Here is a 15,731-nt window from a genome sequence, read left to right on the forward strand (position 1 = left end):
CACTTCATACTTCGCACATGAAGGAAACATATGAAAATATGAAACATTTGCTAGGTAGCATACATTATACGAGATTTATTGCAAATATGCACTGATTTCCAAAAATTAAGGAAAAATCACAAAAATAGCGATAACTCGTTGAAAGGTGAACTAAACCGTATAAAATTTGAAAACTCATTCAAAAGTAAGCCAGTCCGTATAAAATTTGAATATGTTGTCAAACAAAAGTTGATGAGCAAAACTGCAATATGCAAATTAGTGGCGCTACAATTAGAATACATCATCTATGAGAAGTATAAAATTGCGTGTTTGAGATCAAGCCTGCAAATTTCGCGGTCATACTAAGATAAGAAATGTGAGATAGCTAATTGGTAACACTGACCTCTAGGTATCATTTTGCTCGAAGAACTCCATTGGAGAGCTACTGGGAAACTAGAGGCAGGACAAAGTCAGACAGAAGTAGCCAGATGGCTAAATGTGAGTCCCTCTGTAGTTCATAGACTTTGGCAACAGTATCTAACCACAGATTCAGCAATCAGGAGGTTCATCCAAGAACAGCCAACCACTACGACGATCGCCGATGACCGATATTTGTTGTTATGCGCTTGAAGGAATAGAACCGCATCTCCGACTCACCCCAGATCCTCCCTTTCTGCAGCCACCAGAAGTTGGTGGCAACGTCAACTGTGCGTAAAAGGTTTCACGAAGGAGGGCTTCATCTATGTTATTTTGAGCCGCCTATATTAATTTCATGCCGCCCAGGCGGTATAGTGGCTAAGGGAGCTTACTGCAATACCAAAGGACCCGGGTTCGAATCTTGAAGAAGGCATTGTTGTAATTGTCCGCCCCTTTGCCTTAATAGGAAGTAACGACAGCCCACCTATCAGGAACTTAAACAATAAAGTGGGTACTACTTCCGGCCTTAGTAGTGGCCAAGCTTAAGTCGAAGTGCCCACCAATGGAAAAAACATTTTTACGCAGTGGATCCATTAGTACATAGATTAGTATATTTTATGCCGTGAAAAATATCCTCTGAATAAAGTAAATGAGAAGTATATTAAGTATTTATTATTGACTTTATCTTTTGCCAAGAATAAATAATCAGTAAGAAGATTTGTAAATGTACAAAGAGTAGCTCTTTTTAAAATAATTCGTCTTTTGAGTACAACCATTTTACCTCAAGAAATTTTCCACTAAATTAATGCATCTGTTGTGCATTTTATTCATTTAAATCTAATATATCTGAGTACTGTATTTCATTACTATAACGTAGTTAATTTCATGATGCAGCATGTAAAACAAAAATTAAACTTTTAACCAAAATTTACAATGCAGGAAAAATTTTATGAGTATTCACAGCACTTCTGATTTAGGGTAAAACTAAGATTATGCTTATTAATCACAAATGTAGCCCTAAAATATCACGAAAGTTCTTGTACTGTTATATCATAGGATGCGATTAAATCATTTACTGAAAGTGGATCATCAACTGACAGTTCTTTCAAGCTAAAATATGTAACTTCTCAAATAAGTTAATGTGCAACTAGTAATTTATAATGAGAACAAAATATAGTGTTCTTATTCATTGCCAATAACTGTCAAATGTAAAAGTAAAAATTCTTTGCAAATGCAATTAATTAAAAAGTATCTTAATGCATTTACTTATTTAATTATCAAAGAATTGCGAATAACGTAATTTTATATGTGACCAAATGTATATATGTATATACATAAACTGAGTTTAGATCATCGAAATTATGTTACAGACTAGAATGTTTAATTTTAAATTGTTTTGATTCCTAGTTTGCTTTCAAACGGAACAGTTATAGTTTACTTCCAGTTATTTTGTATCTCAAAAATTTTCAGTACTTACTGGTTCTCCTTTTAATCCTTGGAAACCGACGCCCATATTTCCCTTTTCTCCCGGTGATCCTCGAGTTCCTTTCGGGCCCTGAAAAAAGTAAATGAAAATACTAAGTTATGTGAATCTACAGTTATAAACTCAGTAGATACACACATACATGGGCATCCATAATGTGACATGCATGTGTGAGATACAGAATACGAAAGATAAAATTTAAACTTAATTTTTTTAAAAATCATCCTTACTAATGAAGGGCTTCGCGTAGCACCAACGAACCAGTTAACCTAACCAGTATCAGGAAATTATGAATTAACTCTTGCGCTTTAATTTGGTAATGTTTTCAAATTTTGAAAATGAGTTAATTGGTCTAAAACTAAAATGATCGCACACTAGAAACTAAAAAACTGTTAAAACGTGATGTAAGACAACATGTATTATTATGCTATACTGGTGATTAAATTCTATCATAGAGCAAAAAATCGGACGGAGATTGTGACATTACAGGAGGCTGACAGGGATCCTAACCACACTACAATAACGTTTTCAGTTTGGCTGGAAAATTATCTAAAATTTGAAGAAATTTTTAACATTCTAGAAAAAAGAAGTTAAAATTTCAAGCCAAAGTTTATAGCTTTAACACAGATTATAATATGGTTCTGTTAAATGAAAGCTAAGTAGCGAATGTCCTATTTCATCTGAGTGGTTAAAACTAGCTCTATAAATGAAAATTAAAAGCGAAGCAATAGTAAAACGACAGTGAAATTTCTTGATTCTTCCTAGTTTCTACGGCCGTGATCAGGGGGTCACCCACGATTTATCGCAAGTAAAGGAGAAAAACCCAGTTGGTCTGTCTCTTATAACAGTGATCGCCAACCGATGGTCCACGGACCATTGATAGTCCGTGATAACTTTTTGCTGGTCCGCAGAAAAATTGGGACATTATTTATATTTTTATGAAGATTCAGTTTTAAAAATGGCGAGTAACAAAACCTATTATGGAATATGGATTATACTTTTTTTTTTTAATTTTTAGCTGCTACTTTCAGCGAAATTCCTTCTGAATTTAGCGACTTTTTATGGTGTATCTAGCGAAATTTGAAAGTAAGAGTTGGCATCCATGGATATGCTGCAGTTATTAATATTAGCGCGAACCGGAATTCTCTTTCCTTTTGAATTACAAACATATGCTATTGTAGTCGTTAATAACAGTTTTTCTCCGTGTCAATAGGCAACTTGATGGATTTTTGTGGATGGAACTTGATGGAAACAAGAATGCAGATGGTTCATCCGCATTCTTGTTTATAATTGCATCACTGAAAGTTTCCGTTTATGTTTTGTCTAACTGTTGATGGATTGCGCCATTGCTGAGTAAGCGATGATTATTATGTTTACAATAATTAAAAACTGGCGGTATAACACTATCAGTTTGTTAACATTGCTTTGCATTTGCGGATTTGTTCCTGCTTTTCGTGAAGTTTCTTTTCAGTGATATGGAAATGTGAAGCTTTCTGTACAAGAAGATTAGATTTTTGTACTTTTCATGTAATTTTTCAATGTGAACGAAATACATATAGTTAGCTGATTATTACTGTATAAATGTATTTACCTTTTTTTTCTAATTCATATTAGTAGTCTGCCAAATATAAAATTATATATGTAGTGGTCCGTGAAGTTGCAAGGGTTGACGACCGCAGTCTTATAAGGTCCATGAGTTCCTGATATTGACAGTGGTCCTGCCCACACCCAGGATCCTTGTGTTTTTACACAGGATCACACCTTGTAAGACCGAGTACCCAAAAGCGACCACATTTAGGATCCGCATAATACAGTCAATTTGTTTATCAGTTTTCCGCAGAACTTACAGGGAAAACTCGTGTTGAACGAAACTGTTCTGTGATGACAGATAAGAATATGTTATTGATTCATTCTCTGCTGTAAATCTTAAGCACATTAATAATGACTATTAAAATGAGAATGAGTTAATATTAATAGTAGTTGCATGATAATTTCTAGAAGTCATTTCTAGCATTACATTACTTATTTTTTGCTAATCGCATTATACAAAATGTGGTACCTTGATCTATAGCTATCAAAGAATTCATTTTAATCTGAGTGACCTAAATGCGTATTAAATCCTTTTATGAAATGGAAATTAGACTTACCGGAACTCCTGGAGGTCCCGGATCTCCCTTGGGGCCCGGCTTTCCATCTGCTCCAGGTGGTCCCTGTGAAAATTTATTATGATAAATCTATTACAATTACATTTTCACATTAACAAAATAATTGCATGAGTTCAAATATTACTGATAAAAATATATTACTTTTAAAATCACCTAATATGCAATTTCAGAATTAATATTATTAGTTACTATGTGTAATACAAACATTTTGTAGCGGTAAAAAGAAACTTTTTTAAAAAAAAAAAGTGCTCGTGAATATGTCGTACAACTAATTTCAGTAGAAAGGTGACAAAAGAGACGAATGCACTCAATGGTTAGCATAGAACGGAAAGTAATTGTTTATAATATCAAAAGGGAAACAAGTATAAATGAAAAAACATAATTAACAATATTTTTAATAATTCTCAATAAATCGAACTACAGGTTGAAATTATTTCAGATGCTCATATTTTCTCTTTGAAAAAGCAAAGAATATGAGCTTTCAGGCAATGAATCTGAGCTTGTCACTATTTAAAAAGAACAGAGAAGAATACTTTTACAGAATGCCTCTACAGCTTAAGAAACAACTTACGTTTTTAAGTCCATTTATTACGGTGACTTAAATAAAGTTAATCTATCTTTACATCAGAGATGCTTGATCAGTCTTCAGCTATCTTACAACTAAATATAAAAAAATCTGATGCGGACACCACGTAACTTCTTTATACAGATATTAAATTACACGCATTTTTCGCTGCATTTCATTTTCCTCGAAATTCATTAGAAATATATTTCTCATTCAATTAATTCAGTTCTCACTTCGAGGCAAGGCAAAAATACATAAAACATCAAAAAATCTTCAATAAAAATTGAAAAATATAGAAAAGAATAAAACACCAGATACTGCTAAAACAATTAAAAAAACAATTTTTACAATTAAAATTAGAGTTTCTAAGCAAAACAACAAGCCATTCGGCCAGCAGGCAAGAAGGCAGATTTTTCGGTGCACAAAAATTGAAGGTTTACTTTTAGTCCCACTCGGCAAAAAGACACTGAAGGTGCAGAAACTGACTTAATTCACTATTCTGCTAAGGTTAAAATGTAAACAAATATGTCTGCTATGGTGAAAAAAAAATTAGGCTTAGCCGTACCAAAACAACTTTTCAATTGTTGATAATTCTGCGACTATTGCACGCAGATCAACTAAAGGCATAAAAACTTAACCCGAACATAAGAACATAGTTCAATCATTTAGAAATCAGAAAATGCGTAATTTATCAACATTAAGAATGAAAACGACTGAGCTCACGCAGTCGAGTAATAGAGTGGGTACATGTAATATATATACAGGGTGTTTCATAGATCATGGGACAAACTTGGAGGGGTGGTGAAGCGTATTTAAAACATGCATTTTTTGTATAAAAATGTAGGGTCTAAAGTGACGGGTTAAGGCAGGAACGCAAAAAACCGACACGAGAGGAAAATGTGTTTATGTACAAAATCAACGCAAAGTGCTTCTTTGCAGCAATACAGTATTCACAATAAATGTTAAAAAAAGGGAACACTAACAGTTATAGGAACTACAGTTGTGATTGGTTGGCAATGCAGAGGTAGAGGGCGGTAGTGAGCCGGAGAAGCCACGATCCGATGCATCAGAGGATCATTCGCAACTCTGATGTCGAGCGTCATGGGTGAGTTTACGTACAGGGAAAAATTTGACATGCATCTCATATAGGGTGCTGCTGATGGGAATGGCAGAGCAGCGCTACGGTTGTACCAGGAACGGTTTCCGAACAGGCGTATGCTGAAGCACACAATGTTCGAGAGGTTGCATCTTGAACATTGTGCATGAATCACCTCAGACAAGTACAAGAGCTATTGCACGTCGTCTGCAGCTGAGTCATTCCACCGTTTGAAGAGTATTGAATGAAAATGGTTTGCACCCATACCATTTGCAGAGATTCCAAACCTTGTCAGAGACAGATTACCCTCTTCGGGTTCATTTTAGTCATTTTTTCTTGCAGCAATCTGCGGCGCAGACGGATTTTCCATAGGATGTGCTATTCACGGACGAAGCAAGTTTCAAACAGGACGGCATCTTCAATAGCCACAACATGCACGTGTGGGCAACTTATAATCCACACGGTACACGTCCATATGCATTCCAAACCTACTTTTCCGTGAACATGTGGTCGGGTATTGTTAACGACTACCTCATAGGCCCATACCTCTTACCTGCACGTACAAATGGCTTATGTTATATTTTTCTGAAAGAGGTGCTACCGGAATTGCTGCAGGATGTTCCGGCTGTCATTCGTGATCGCATGTGGTTCCAGCATGATGGTGCATCAGCCCATAACCACGTGCGGGTCCGGAATTACTTGGATTGGCCGTGGTGGACCCATTCGATGGCCACCCCGTTCGCCAGATTTATCCAGCTTGGATTATTTTATGGGTCCATCTGAAGAGCATCATTTACGAGACTTCCGTTGAATCACTGGAGGACCTCGTTGCACGACTATCCATTGCGGCTGCAAGCGTGCGCGAAATGCCTGTCGTTTTTCAAAATGTTCGTCAATCCCTTCTGCGACGTTACTAAGCATGTATTACTGCTGATGGTCGCAATTTTGAACATTTATTGTGAATACTATATTGCTACAAAGAAGCATTTTGCCTTGATTTTGTACATAAACACATTTTCCTCTCGTATCGTGTTTTTGCGTTCCTGCCTAAACCCGTCACTTTAGACCCTACATTCCTATACAAAAAATACATGTTTTAGTACGCTCCACCACCCCTCCAAGTTTGTCCCATGATCTATGAAACACCCTGTATATATATACATAAGTTTGGTGCGGCCGATTGCAACCAAATAGGAAGGTGCACAACTACATGTTACAGCAGACTTATACAAAATTTTAACGCTCTGAAGCTACACGTTTTTGAGTTACGCGAGATACATACATACATACATACGTAAGTACGTACACATGTACGTAAGTACGTACGTACAGACGTCAGGAAAAGATATCTACTGAATCCATTTTAAATCAATTTTATAAGCCGTTGAGGGGGAAAAAAGAGTCCTTTATTCTGTCCTAAAGAAGGTATTGCTGATAGGATAAACTTACTCGGGATCTTTTATATATGAATATGTCCATCCGCATAAAATTGGTGAAAATATGGTTCATTAGACTATATTATATGACAATAACCTTCCAAGGTCTTATAATGATGTTTTCCGGCTCCATGTAGCACAATTGTTTGATGTCAGGGTGACAACAATACTCATGTTAACCTATCAGTTGCTAAACTTCATTGAATGTACTAGTTTGCTCCGTAGAGTATATTGATCTATGGGTTGAGGAACGTCAACGTTGAAGTGAGATGTAAATATAATGTAATATTTCCCCCTTCTTTGAGTGATTAGCATCATTAGCAGGCGCAGAGAATTTCCTTTTGGCATTATCAGCGAACGCGCATTCTTTCCAACGTCTTTGCTATTACACACATGAAAATCTAAAAAGAAATCTAAAATCTAAAAAGTCATCTGTCAGATAACAGATGACCTTTATTCCTTTTGATATCTTCGATTCTGTGGTTTTAACAGTGATAAATGAATGATCGCTAGCAATAGCCATGGCAGTTGGAGCAGCTAGAATCTTAAACTAATTTGTATCTAAAGTTTTGTCACTGGAGTTTGTATAGAAAAATAGTAAGAAAATAATAAAACATACTTACTGAGATTTGAATTTACACCGTTTGATGGTTGCTGAGAGACAGCTATATTTTGCATAACAAATAACGGGCATTGTACCAAGAAATGAGGCATATTAAATCTACAACAGGGTAGCTATAGTATTTTTTATTAAATTCCCATAGTATAGATTTCGGACCAAAAAATAAGAGGATAGCAAAAGAAGGGGAGGTTCGTACAGTGCATGAGGTTGTTGTTGTTTTTGTTGTTACTAATCTCCATGCCTAGGAATATACTAGACGAGGTCCACGAGTCCATTCACCTTTAGAAAATCAAAAACAAGCTTAGGAGACCCGTAAAGGTCCACAAGAGTTAACTCCAGGCACTCAAGGATATGTGCCGGTGATGCGGGTGCATTGTGATGCTTAGAACAAATTGGGTGCATCTTGACACCACTCTCAAAAGTAAGTCCCCTCAAGTGTCCACTGAAGAATCGGGAAAGTGTTGTCTGAACACATCTTTCGCAATCCATAACAAGGGATCTTCCAGGACAATCAGCTTGATACCAGGGATAACTCGGGGAAACGAGCCAAATCTGCCTGTCAGCATGTCTTCTAATGGAATGCAGTTAAGATATGTCAGTGAATTGATAATTGGCAAATGTTCTTCAAAAGCCTCCCTCGCCAGAATATCTGCCATGAGTGAATGAGGTAATCGTAAGAAACACAAACCTCCATATTAATGGTAAGACCTTACAGAATTAATAGGGAAGTATGGGTTTTTTAAGCTTCAGTACATGCTCTTCATCAGTTTAGCATGTTCTCCACAAGATTATTCAGAAGCGTTGTTGGGATACTTTCCCAATCCACTTCCAAAGAACTCTGAAGTTTCTGCTTATTCTGTAGTAAGGTTGCCTGTGTGCTATTCGTTCCTAAATCAATACTTGAATGACCACTGTCCCCTCTTATAACATTTTTACAAAATGAATTTCCATTTGTTTCTTAGCAGCTTCCAAGCAGTGTGTAAGGCTTTCCAAAGGACTCATTAAAAGTAACTATAGAAACCTTTGAAAGCGTAACATCACTCAGAATATTTGCATTTAAGAAAGCAATATGCATATTATCAAACATTAAAAAACGTATTACCTTTAGTCTTACTTTTGATTTATATACTATGAGAAAATATCGCTCTTTGGTAAAAACTATAAAAAAGAAGTTACGGTTTATTTCTTTTTTATATTAAATCAAACAACAAAAATTTCCAATCCATCTTTGCCTTCAGCCTTTAAAGAAATTATGTTTTAGTTCTGGTTTCACCAACAGATGGCGCCACTTTCTTATTCTTGTCCAGGCCTTTTTATCTTATCTAATCATTATTTCTTATCTTGTTCATTTGCGGTTTTGCAGCTGAGGATTGTGGTTCGGTAAAACCATCGAAACTAGTCCTGTGAAAATTTTGAAAATATAACGCTGATTTTTGTTGTTTGACTTCTAAATTAGTATTTGTTCGGCGTGTTATTGTGTTTTAATTCCTTTTTATAGTTTAATTTTATGTATAAATTTATTTATTAAAAATTTTATTATATTAAAATACATACCGGCGTACCAGGTGCTCCGTCTCTACCGAGCTCACCCTGAAATAACATGAAGTTAATGAATAAAAAATACGAATTAACAAAAATGAAATGTTACGTTAAAATTTGAAATTATTAAATATTATGTAAAAATGAAACTTTTAAAATTTGAATGTTAAATTAAACAAGAATAAAGAAATCAAACCATAATTTAGAAAGTAATATAAGCTTAGGATAAATTCAACACTATTACATTTATTTTATTCAATACTAAATCTTGTTATATTTATTTTCTTAATTATTTTATTTAGTTGTTTAATGAAATGGAATTATTTTCTATAAAAAGTTAATATTTTCCATCACGCCAGTATTGCATTTTACTGTAATGAAAAATGAATGATGATAAAATGCCGGCTGTTTAATATATTGCTGATTAACAATTTGGAACTTAAGTATTCTATTGTACTTTCTATCTACGACCAATTACGAACTCTTGTATTTTGTTAGGAACTTTTTATGAGTTTACAATTATGACCTATTAACATACCACATACTTTGATCTACTGACTAAGAGTCATTATTTTTGAACTATCCGAAGTTTATTTTACAGATAAACTCTGAACAGTATGATAAACTATAATTTATTTAAATTTTAGAAACTTCAATTTTTTTATATATCTAAACTTTTTATTAGAACTACCTGAACTACGTATATTAACTATTTGAACTATATACACGAACATTTTGAAATATGAACTATATTTACCATGAACTATTTGAACTCTATATTTGCAAAATCTGTATATTTGAACTATTTATATGAATTATATAAACATATTAGTACTTTACTTACAGACTTTGAGCTATAGATTTTTTACTATATCTGTGGATTATGGATTGTGGATTTTGAATATAAATTTTGAACTATGAACTACGGAATTTGAACTATAGATTTAATACATATATTTCGTACTATATTACATATAAACTTCATATCATATCGATACGTTTTGTAAACTACTCTTCCTTACTACTGTTTCTTTTCGTCGTATATTATGTTCAAAATTCCGTACATATATCAAGGAATAATGTCATACTATATTACGTTTATGTTTAAAAATTTTGTATTATATTCAAAATTCTGTACATTTATTATTCTGTTGTTTTATACATTATGCTCCAAATTTTTGTATTACATGCCAAACTATGTATCATTCCAAATTATGTATCCATTCCAAATTATGTATATAATTTGTTAATATCAATAAACGGCTGGGGTCACGTAGTGAGGAGACGGCGCTAAACCGATTAACAAAATGGTAAAGGTGTGGTGCCCGTCTTCCCCATTCCTAAACCTAAGTATTCTATTATCAGATTAATCAACGCATAGTATGGAATTTTATCATATTTCGGAAGAATAACTTAACTGTCACTTAATACGTAATGAAGATATATAATCTTAGTTAGATCTAATTAAAGAAAATTGAACTGAAGATTTAAGCCCATAATAATTCATACTGAAATAAACGACAGATATAGACAGTAGTCCGTTGAACAGCGCAGAAAATAGCAGTTTTTAACAAACAAAAACGATAACAAGGCTTTGAAAACTCCTCATACAGGTTTAGCTTCTAGCGGTTTCTGATTATGTAAGTAGTATATTCCATTTATTTTATTCGCATCATAGTTATAATTACAATACTGTACATACAGCTACGAGGGAAATTTTTCCGTAATTCATATCTTGTGAAATTTGCATTACCTTGCTTGATAAATTAAAAAAAATCTTTACCAAAATATTTTTAAATTGTCTTACAAAGGCAAAATTTTCAGCTGAATGCATTTTTCTAACATGCAACTTGTATTATCTATCGAACACATTATGAATTATTGTGATTAGAAAAGCTAATTCATAAAGTGTGTATTCATAAAGCTAGTGTATTCATAAAGTAAGTATTCCATATGTGAGCAGAGCCGGATTTAGACTTGATAAGATGGATATTTGAGGTATGGGCCCTTTATAAGCCCAGATATTACATGTCACTTCCAAATTTTGGGAGCCCCCAAGAAAGTGGGGGCCCTAAGCTACAGCTTGTGTAGCTTATACGTAAATCCTGCACTGTTTGTGAGTTGCTCCAAGAAAACCTGGTAATAGTGAACTCACCAGAAACGCATTTTTTAATTTTCGATGAACATACCTGAAATGGATTTGAAAACAATAATACTCTGCTAAACCTCACAAACTTTTCATCAGTATCAATTGACCTGTTTTGTACTAATATTGGACAGCCAGCGAACTGTGCCGTGACACTACGGCAATATTGTATGAACTCTCTTGGTGAGAGCCTTTTCTTTCACCAGAACACAACAAGGCGTACAGACACTCCTAAGTTCCATGACCTGTTTAAAATTTTGCAATTCTCTATAATAACGTCGCAGGCATTTCTGCACACAAACAGTGCGATTTTTTATTCCTTTTAATCACATGATTGTTGACATAGGTTCTTCAGTTTGGAGCACAATTTGCCAAGCTCCTCATCGGAAGCAGCTTGCGTCATTTGGAGTGTAATGAAATTCCTTTCTATTCATAAAAGTCCTCATAAGCTCTGAAGATTGAGTGATGGATTGTTTATAATACCATTAAATTTACCGTGAAACAGGGGTTATTTTTGACAGCGTAATCCGCGGAAGTTTCGCTTTTGAGAAACTTTACTCAGCATTGTTTTTTGGTATGTGCGTTTACAAACCAGGTAGTCTTATTTTGATGAAGAACTCGCAAGATGTTGAATTAAATAGGCTGACTAAAAGAAAAATGACCGACTATTTTTATATGTATGTCGCGACTGCTCCTAGTACATACATTTATACAAAACGTTCTAATTAAACGAATACAGGTTAAATGAAAGAAATTATTTTAATTTAGGGTTAATATTTTTAAGCCTAAATAATTGAAGAATTCATCGCAAGTAGTTAAACGCAGGCAGTAAATGAATTACTACTAAATGAATTAACTCAAGAAGCTGATGAAAATTTTAAGTGGCAGCATCTATTTAGTTTAGCCATAAAGCGCATGCTAATAACCTATAAGAAACACTGTACTTTCAAGATTTTCAAGAATATATACTTTTTAAACATTCCAGTAACTCCAAGTTCCAAGTTACACTAATGCCGAAATTATCAAGCATTCTGCTTGATGTGTTCCGGCTATCATCAGATGTTTCCTCTTTGGGCGCTGAAAAGAGAATAAGTTCGAAGTGTGAGTCCAGAAGGGCAAAAGCTAATGGCGAAGGGGCGTGACCAGTTGTCACGTGGGCTGCAAGCTGACTTATCATTGGTTACGTGTCTTCTGAGAAATACCTGGCTAAAATTGCAATTAAATTAAATTATCCGTCTGGTGTAATTATCCATGAATTTGGGAGTCCGGATTTCGTTCCTGATGTGTAATTGAGTTTTCATCAATTAATTTCTTGCACAGAAAAGGAATTCCAGATTCCTTAATGAAGGTGACCAACATACTTAGTTGTTGGAACATTTGTTTGGCCTCTGTCATTATTTTCATAGCTTCCGGAGCGAGTCCCGTAGTTAATGCCTGAGCATATGATTTATTCATCACTATACGTTCATTGAACGTTTTAGTTTTGGGAGTCACTTTCTGCTGTGGAAATTTCTCAGATCTTCTACAGTTGGTTGTGTGTCCAACTTGCAAACAGTTGGCACATTTCGGAGGTTCAGATTTATCCTCTGGACAATTGAAAGCTTTGTGCGCCTCAGCGCAACGAACACAACGCGGCTCGATTCCAGTAACTTTCATCAAAAACAATATAAAAAGGTACGACAACCGGTGGGAAAATTTACTAAAAATATGAAAAATTAACATTATTCAGAATATTAATTGATGTTTAGCTTGGAATAATTTTTAGCACACTAATATTAACAGATCCTATCAATGCCTACCTCATTAGCAAATGACAATGAAAAATATTAATAAATGAACAAATGAATCACAGCAAAATTGCACAAGCAATTACTTTAATTAGTAAGCAAATCGGTGTTCTACAGACAAATGCAAAATCACAATTCTGTAGCACTAACGCAGTAAAAATTTGGTCTCCAAAAAAGAAAAAAATATATGGCAAGATGCACCAGATATTTAAGGATATTAAACTCTGCAACCATCAGAAAGTAAGCTTTCTTATAAAATTTCTGCATAAGAAGCATGCAATTGTTGACGTTTTCATTTTAAAAACACAATAATATAACACAATCTTAAACCAATTTTATTATGAAAGGCAAATTATAAATTTTGCGGAAGCAGCTGCAATAAAATCCAATAAAATTACTTTCTGTCCTTTTATACCAGGTGGTCCAATAGCAGGTTCTCCCTTTTCACCTTTTACACCAGGTGGTCCAGGAAAACCACGAGGTCCAGGATCCCCAGGATAACCATCCGCTCCAGGTTCACCCTAAAACATAAGAGAAATATAAATTATGAAATTCAGTACTCTAAAATTTAATTTAGAAAGAAGGCATATTTCAGGAAGTAATATTTACCATAAGGAAAATAAATTCCGGTCATCTTCAATTAATTTAAAATTTGTTTAATTATTATATTTATTCATCACATTTATGGAAAAAAAGTATTTAGAACTAAATGCACCAAACAAATACTATACCTTAGTTCCATTGCATCCGTCTAAGCCTGGTGGACCCCTAGGACCCATATTTCCAGGAAGTCCCTGAAAACCAAATCGTCGTCGTTAAATTAATGAGTCTTTGAATGAACAAGATTCAGATTCAGAAGTTTCCAAAAGTTATTAAATAGCAACGAACCAACTGCATGGATTGCATAAATAAATCTGGAGATACTCATATCCGACTGATATAGCACGGCTTTTGTACAATAAAAAATTAATATATAACCGAAGACGATAAAAGTCTCTGCGTTAGTTAATATTAAATTAATTAATTATCACTATATGCTACAAGAAAGAAATGGCACATGCTTCAGTAAAATAGGTAATTTATAATTAACTAAAAGTATTTCTAACTTTTCAACGAGTATAAATCATAATGCAGAACTTTATTTTATTTTAATTAAATAATTATTTTATATTGCTCTTATTTATGCACTCCTCTCCCTATTATGAGTCTCGGGTTCTTTAGGTAAATGTATAAAGTAATTAATTCACTTTTAAAATCAACGCAGCTAAAGAAAGGCTACGACGCTACTAGCCAACTTGTTCTACAGAGTAGAAGCAGTGTTCCCATAGGACAGCAGCTCTGTAGAATAAATAAATAAACAAATTTGATAAACACGGTTTGTTTTCTCGGCACGTTTATTAGGCTTTGAATTAGGAAAATATTTAATCATGGAATTTAGCATAAGGATGAATTGTACTAAATATTATTTTTCTTATTTGCGTTGCATATTGCCATTGTCATCATCGGTTTGTTCCTTACAGTTTGACTCAAATAAATGTCTTCAATTACTTGGTAATAGTTGTGTGTTCTTGCTGTTTCTCTTATCACCTAATGGAAAATAACTGAGTTTTAATAATTGAAAATCATCATATAACATTGTCTTAAATAATATAATCATCAGGTAACATTGTCCAGAGTCATTTCTGAAATTCGTATGTGTACCTAATATCTCCTGTTGTAACTTATCCATTGCTTGCCTCAATTAAACAATATTAGTTATTTCTAAAGAATACTAATTTGATAGATATACAAAAACAATACTTACAGGAATGCCATTCACTCCGGGAAAGCCAGGAACTCCCATTTTACCCTAAAATTAGAAGAAACTGATTTGAAGGGAAATAAAGAATAACTACGAAGAAAAGTTAATATGAACTACTTTTTAGAAAATCTTGAAATTCGATTTCGTTGAAGTTCAACGTACCCTGTCACCCTTTGGCCCTCTCGGTCCAGAAACGCCATGGCTTCCTTTTTCACCTTTTTCACCAGGCAAACCTTCTGGGCCTTCGAATCCTCTTTTTCCAGGTACGCCAGGAGGTCCAGGTGGTCCCGGAACACCCTAAACAATATTACAATATTCAGTAGTTAGTTTTGGAAAATAAATTCACTTGGTTAAAGACATTATTACCACAATTCAAAATTAAAGTTAGATCTTTCCATGAATCAATTTAATTTTAAACGTATCTTCATAGTTCTTAAGCTTTAGGTTCTATAGACGCCTGTAAACAATAGATATATAATGTTTAAATTAGAGAAAAATATTAACAATGTTAATAAAAACAGGCCATTAAGTATATTTTGCCAAGACATTGCGCTTAGGAACAATTAAAGATCATGAACATGAAATTTAAAAAGATTTAAAAAAAAAAAAAAAAAAAAAAAACTTCAGTGGAATTACAACTTTCTGAAAAAGTGATCAAAGTACAGAAAGGCAAGATAAGAATAACCATTTGTTAC

At 34.0% G+C, this 15,731-nt stretch overlaps 1 protein-coding gene across 1 annotated transcript in view; it reads right to left on the reverse strand.

Annotated features, from left to right (window-relative positions):
• Positions 1-15,731, reverse strand: part of LOC118195887 (uncharacterized) — a 235,872-nt gene that overhangs the window by 76,538 nt on the left and 143,603 nt on the right. The window contains exons 4-10 of the mRNA XM_085812832.1: positions 15,199-15,333; positions 15,040-15,084; positions 13,967-14,029; positions 13,634-13,756; positions 9,318-9,353; positions 4,027-4,089; positions 1,874-1,951 (exon numbers count right to left, since the gene is read on the reverse strand). Of these exons, the coding sequence (XP_085668958.1) occupies positions 1,874-1,951; positions 4,027-4,089; positions 9,318-9,353; positions 13,634-13,756; positions 13,967-14,029; positions 15,040-15,084; positions 15,199-15,333 (543 nt within the window). The remainder of the gene's footprint in view (positions 1-1,873; positions 1,952-4,026; positions 4,090-9,317; positions 9,354-13,633; positions 13,757-13,966; positions 14,030-15,039; positions 15,085-15,198; positions 15,334-15,731) is intronic.

This window comes from Stegodyphus dumicola, chromosome 3 (genome assembly GCF_044657685.1).
Source record: "Stegodyphus dumicola isolate Sdum_Otavi_A_Nest chromosome 3, ASM4465768v1".
In the NCBI taxonomy this organism is placed as follows: Eukaryota; Metazoa; Arthropoda; class Arachnida; order Araneae; family Eresidae; genus Stegodyphus; species Stegodyphus dumicola.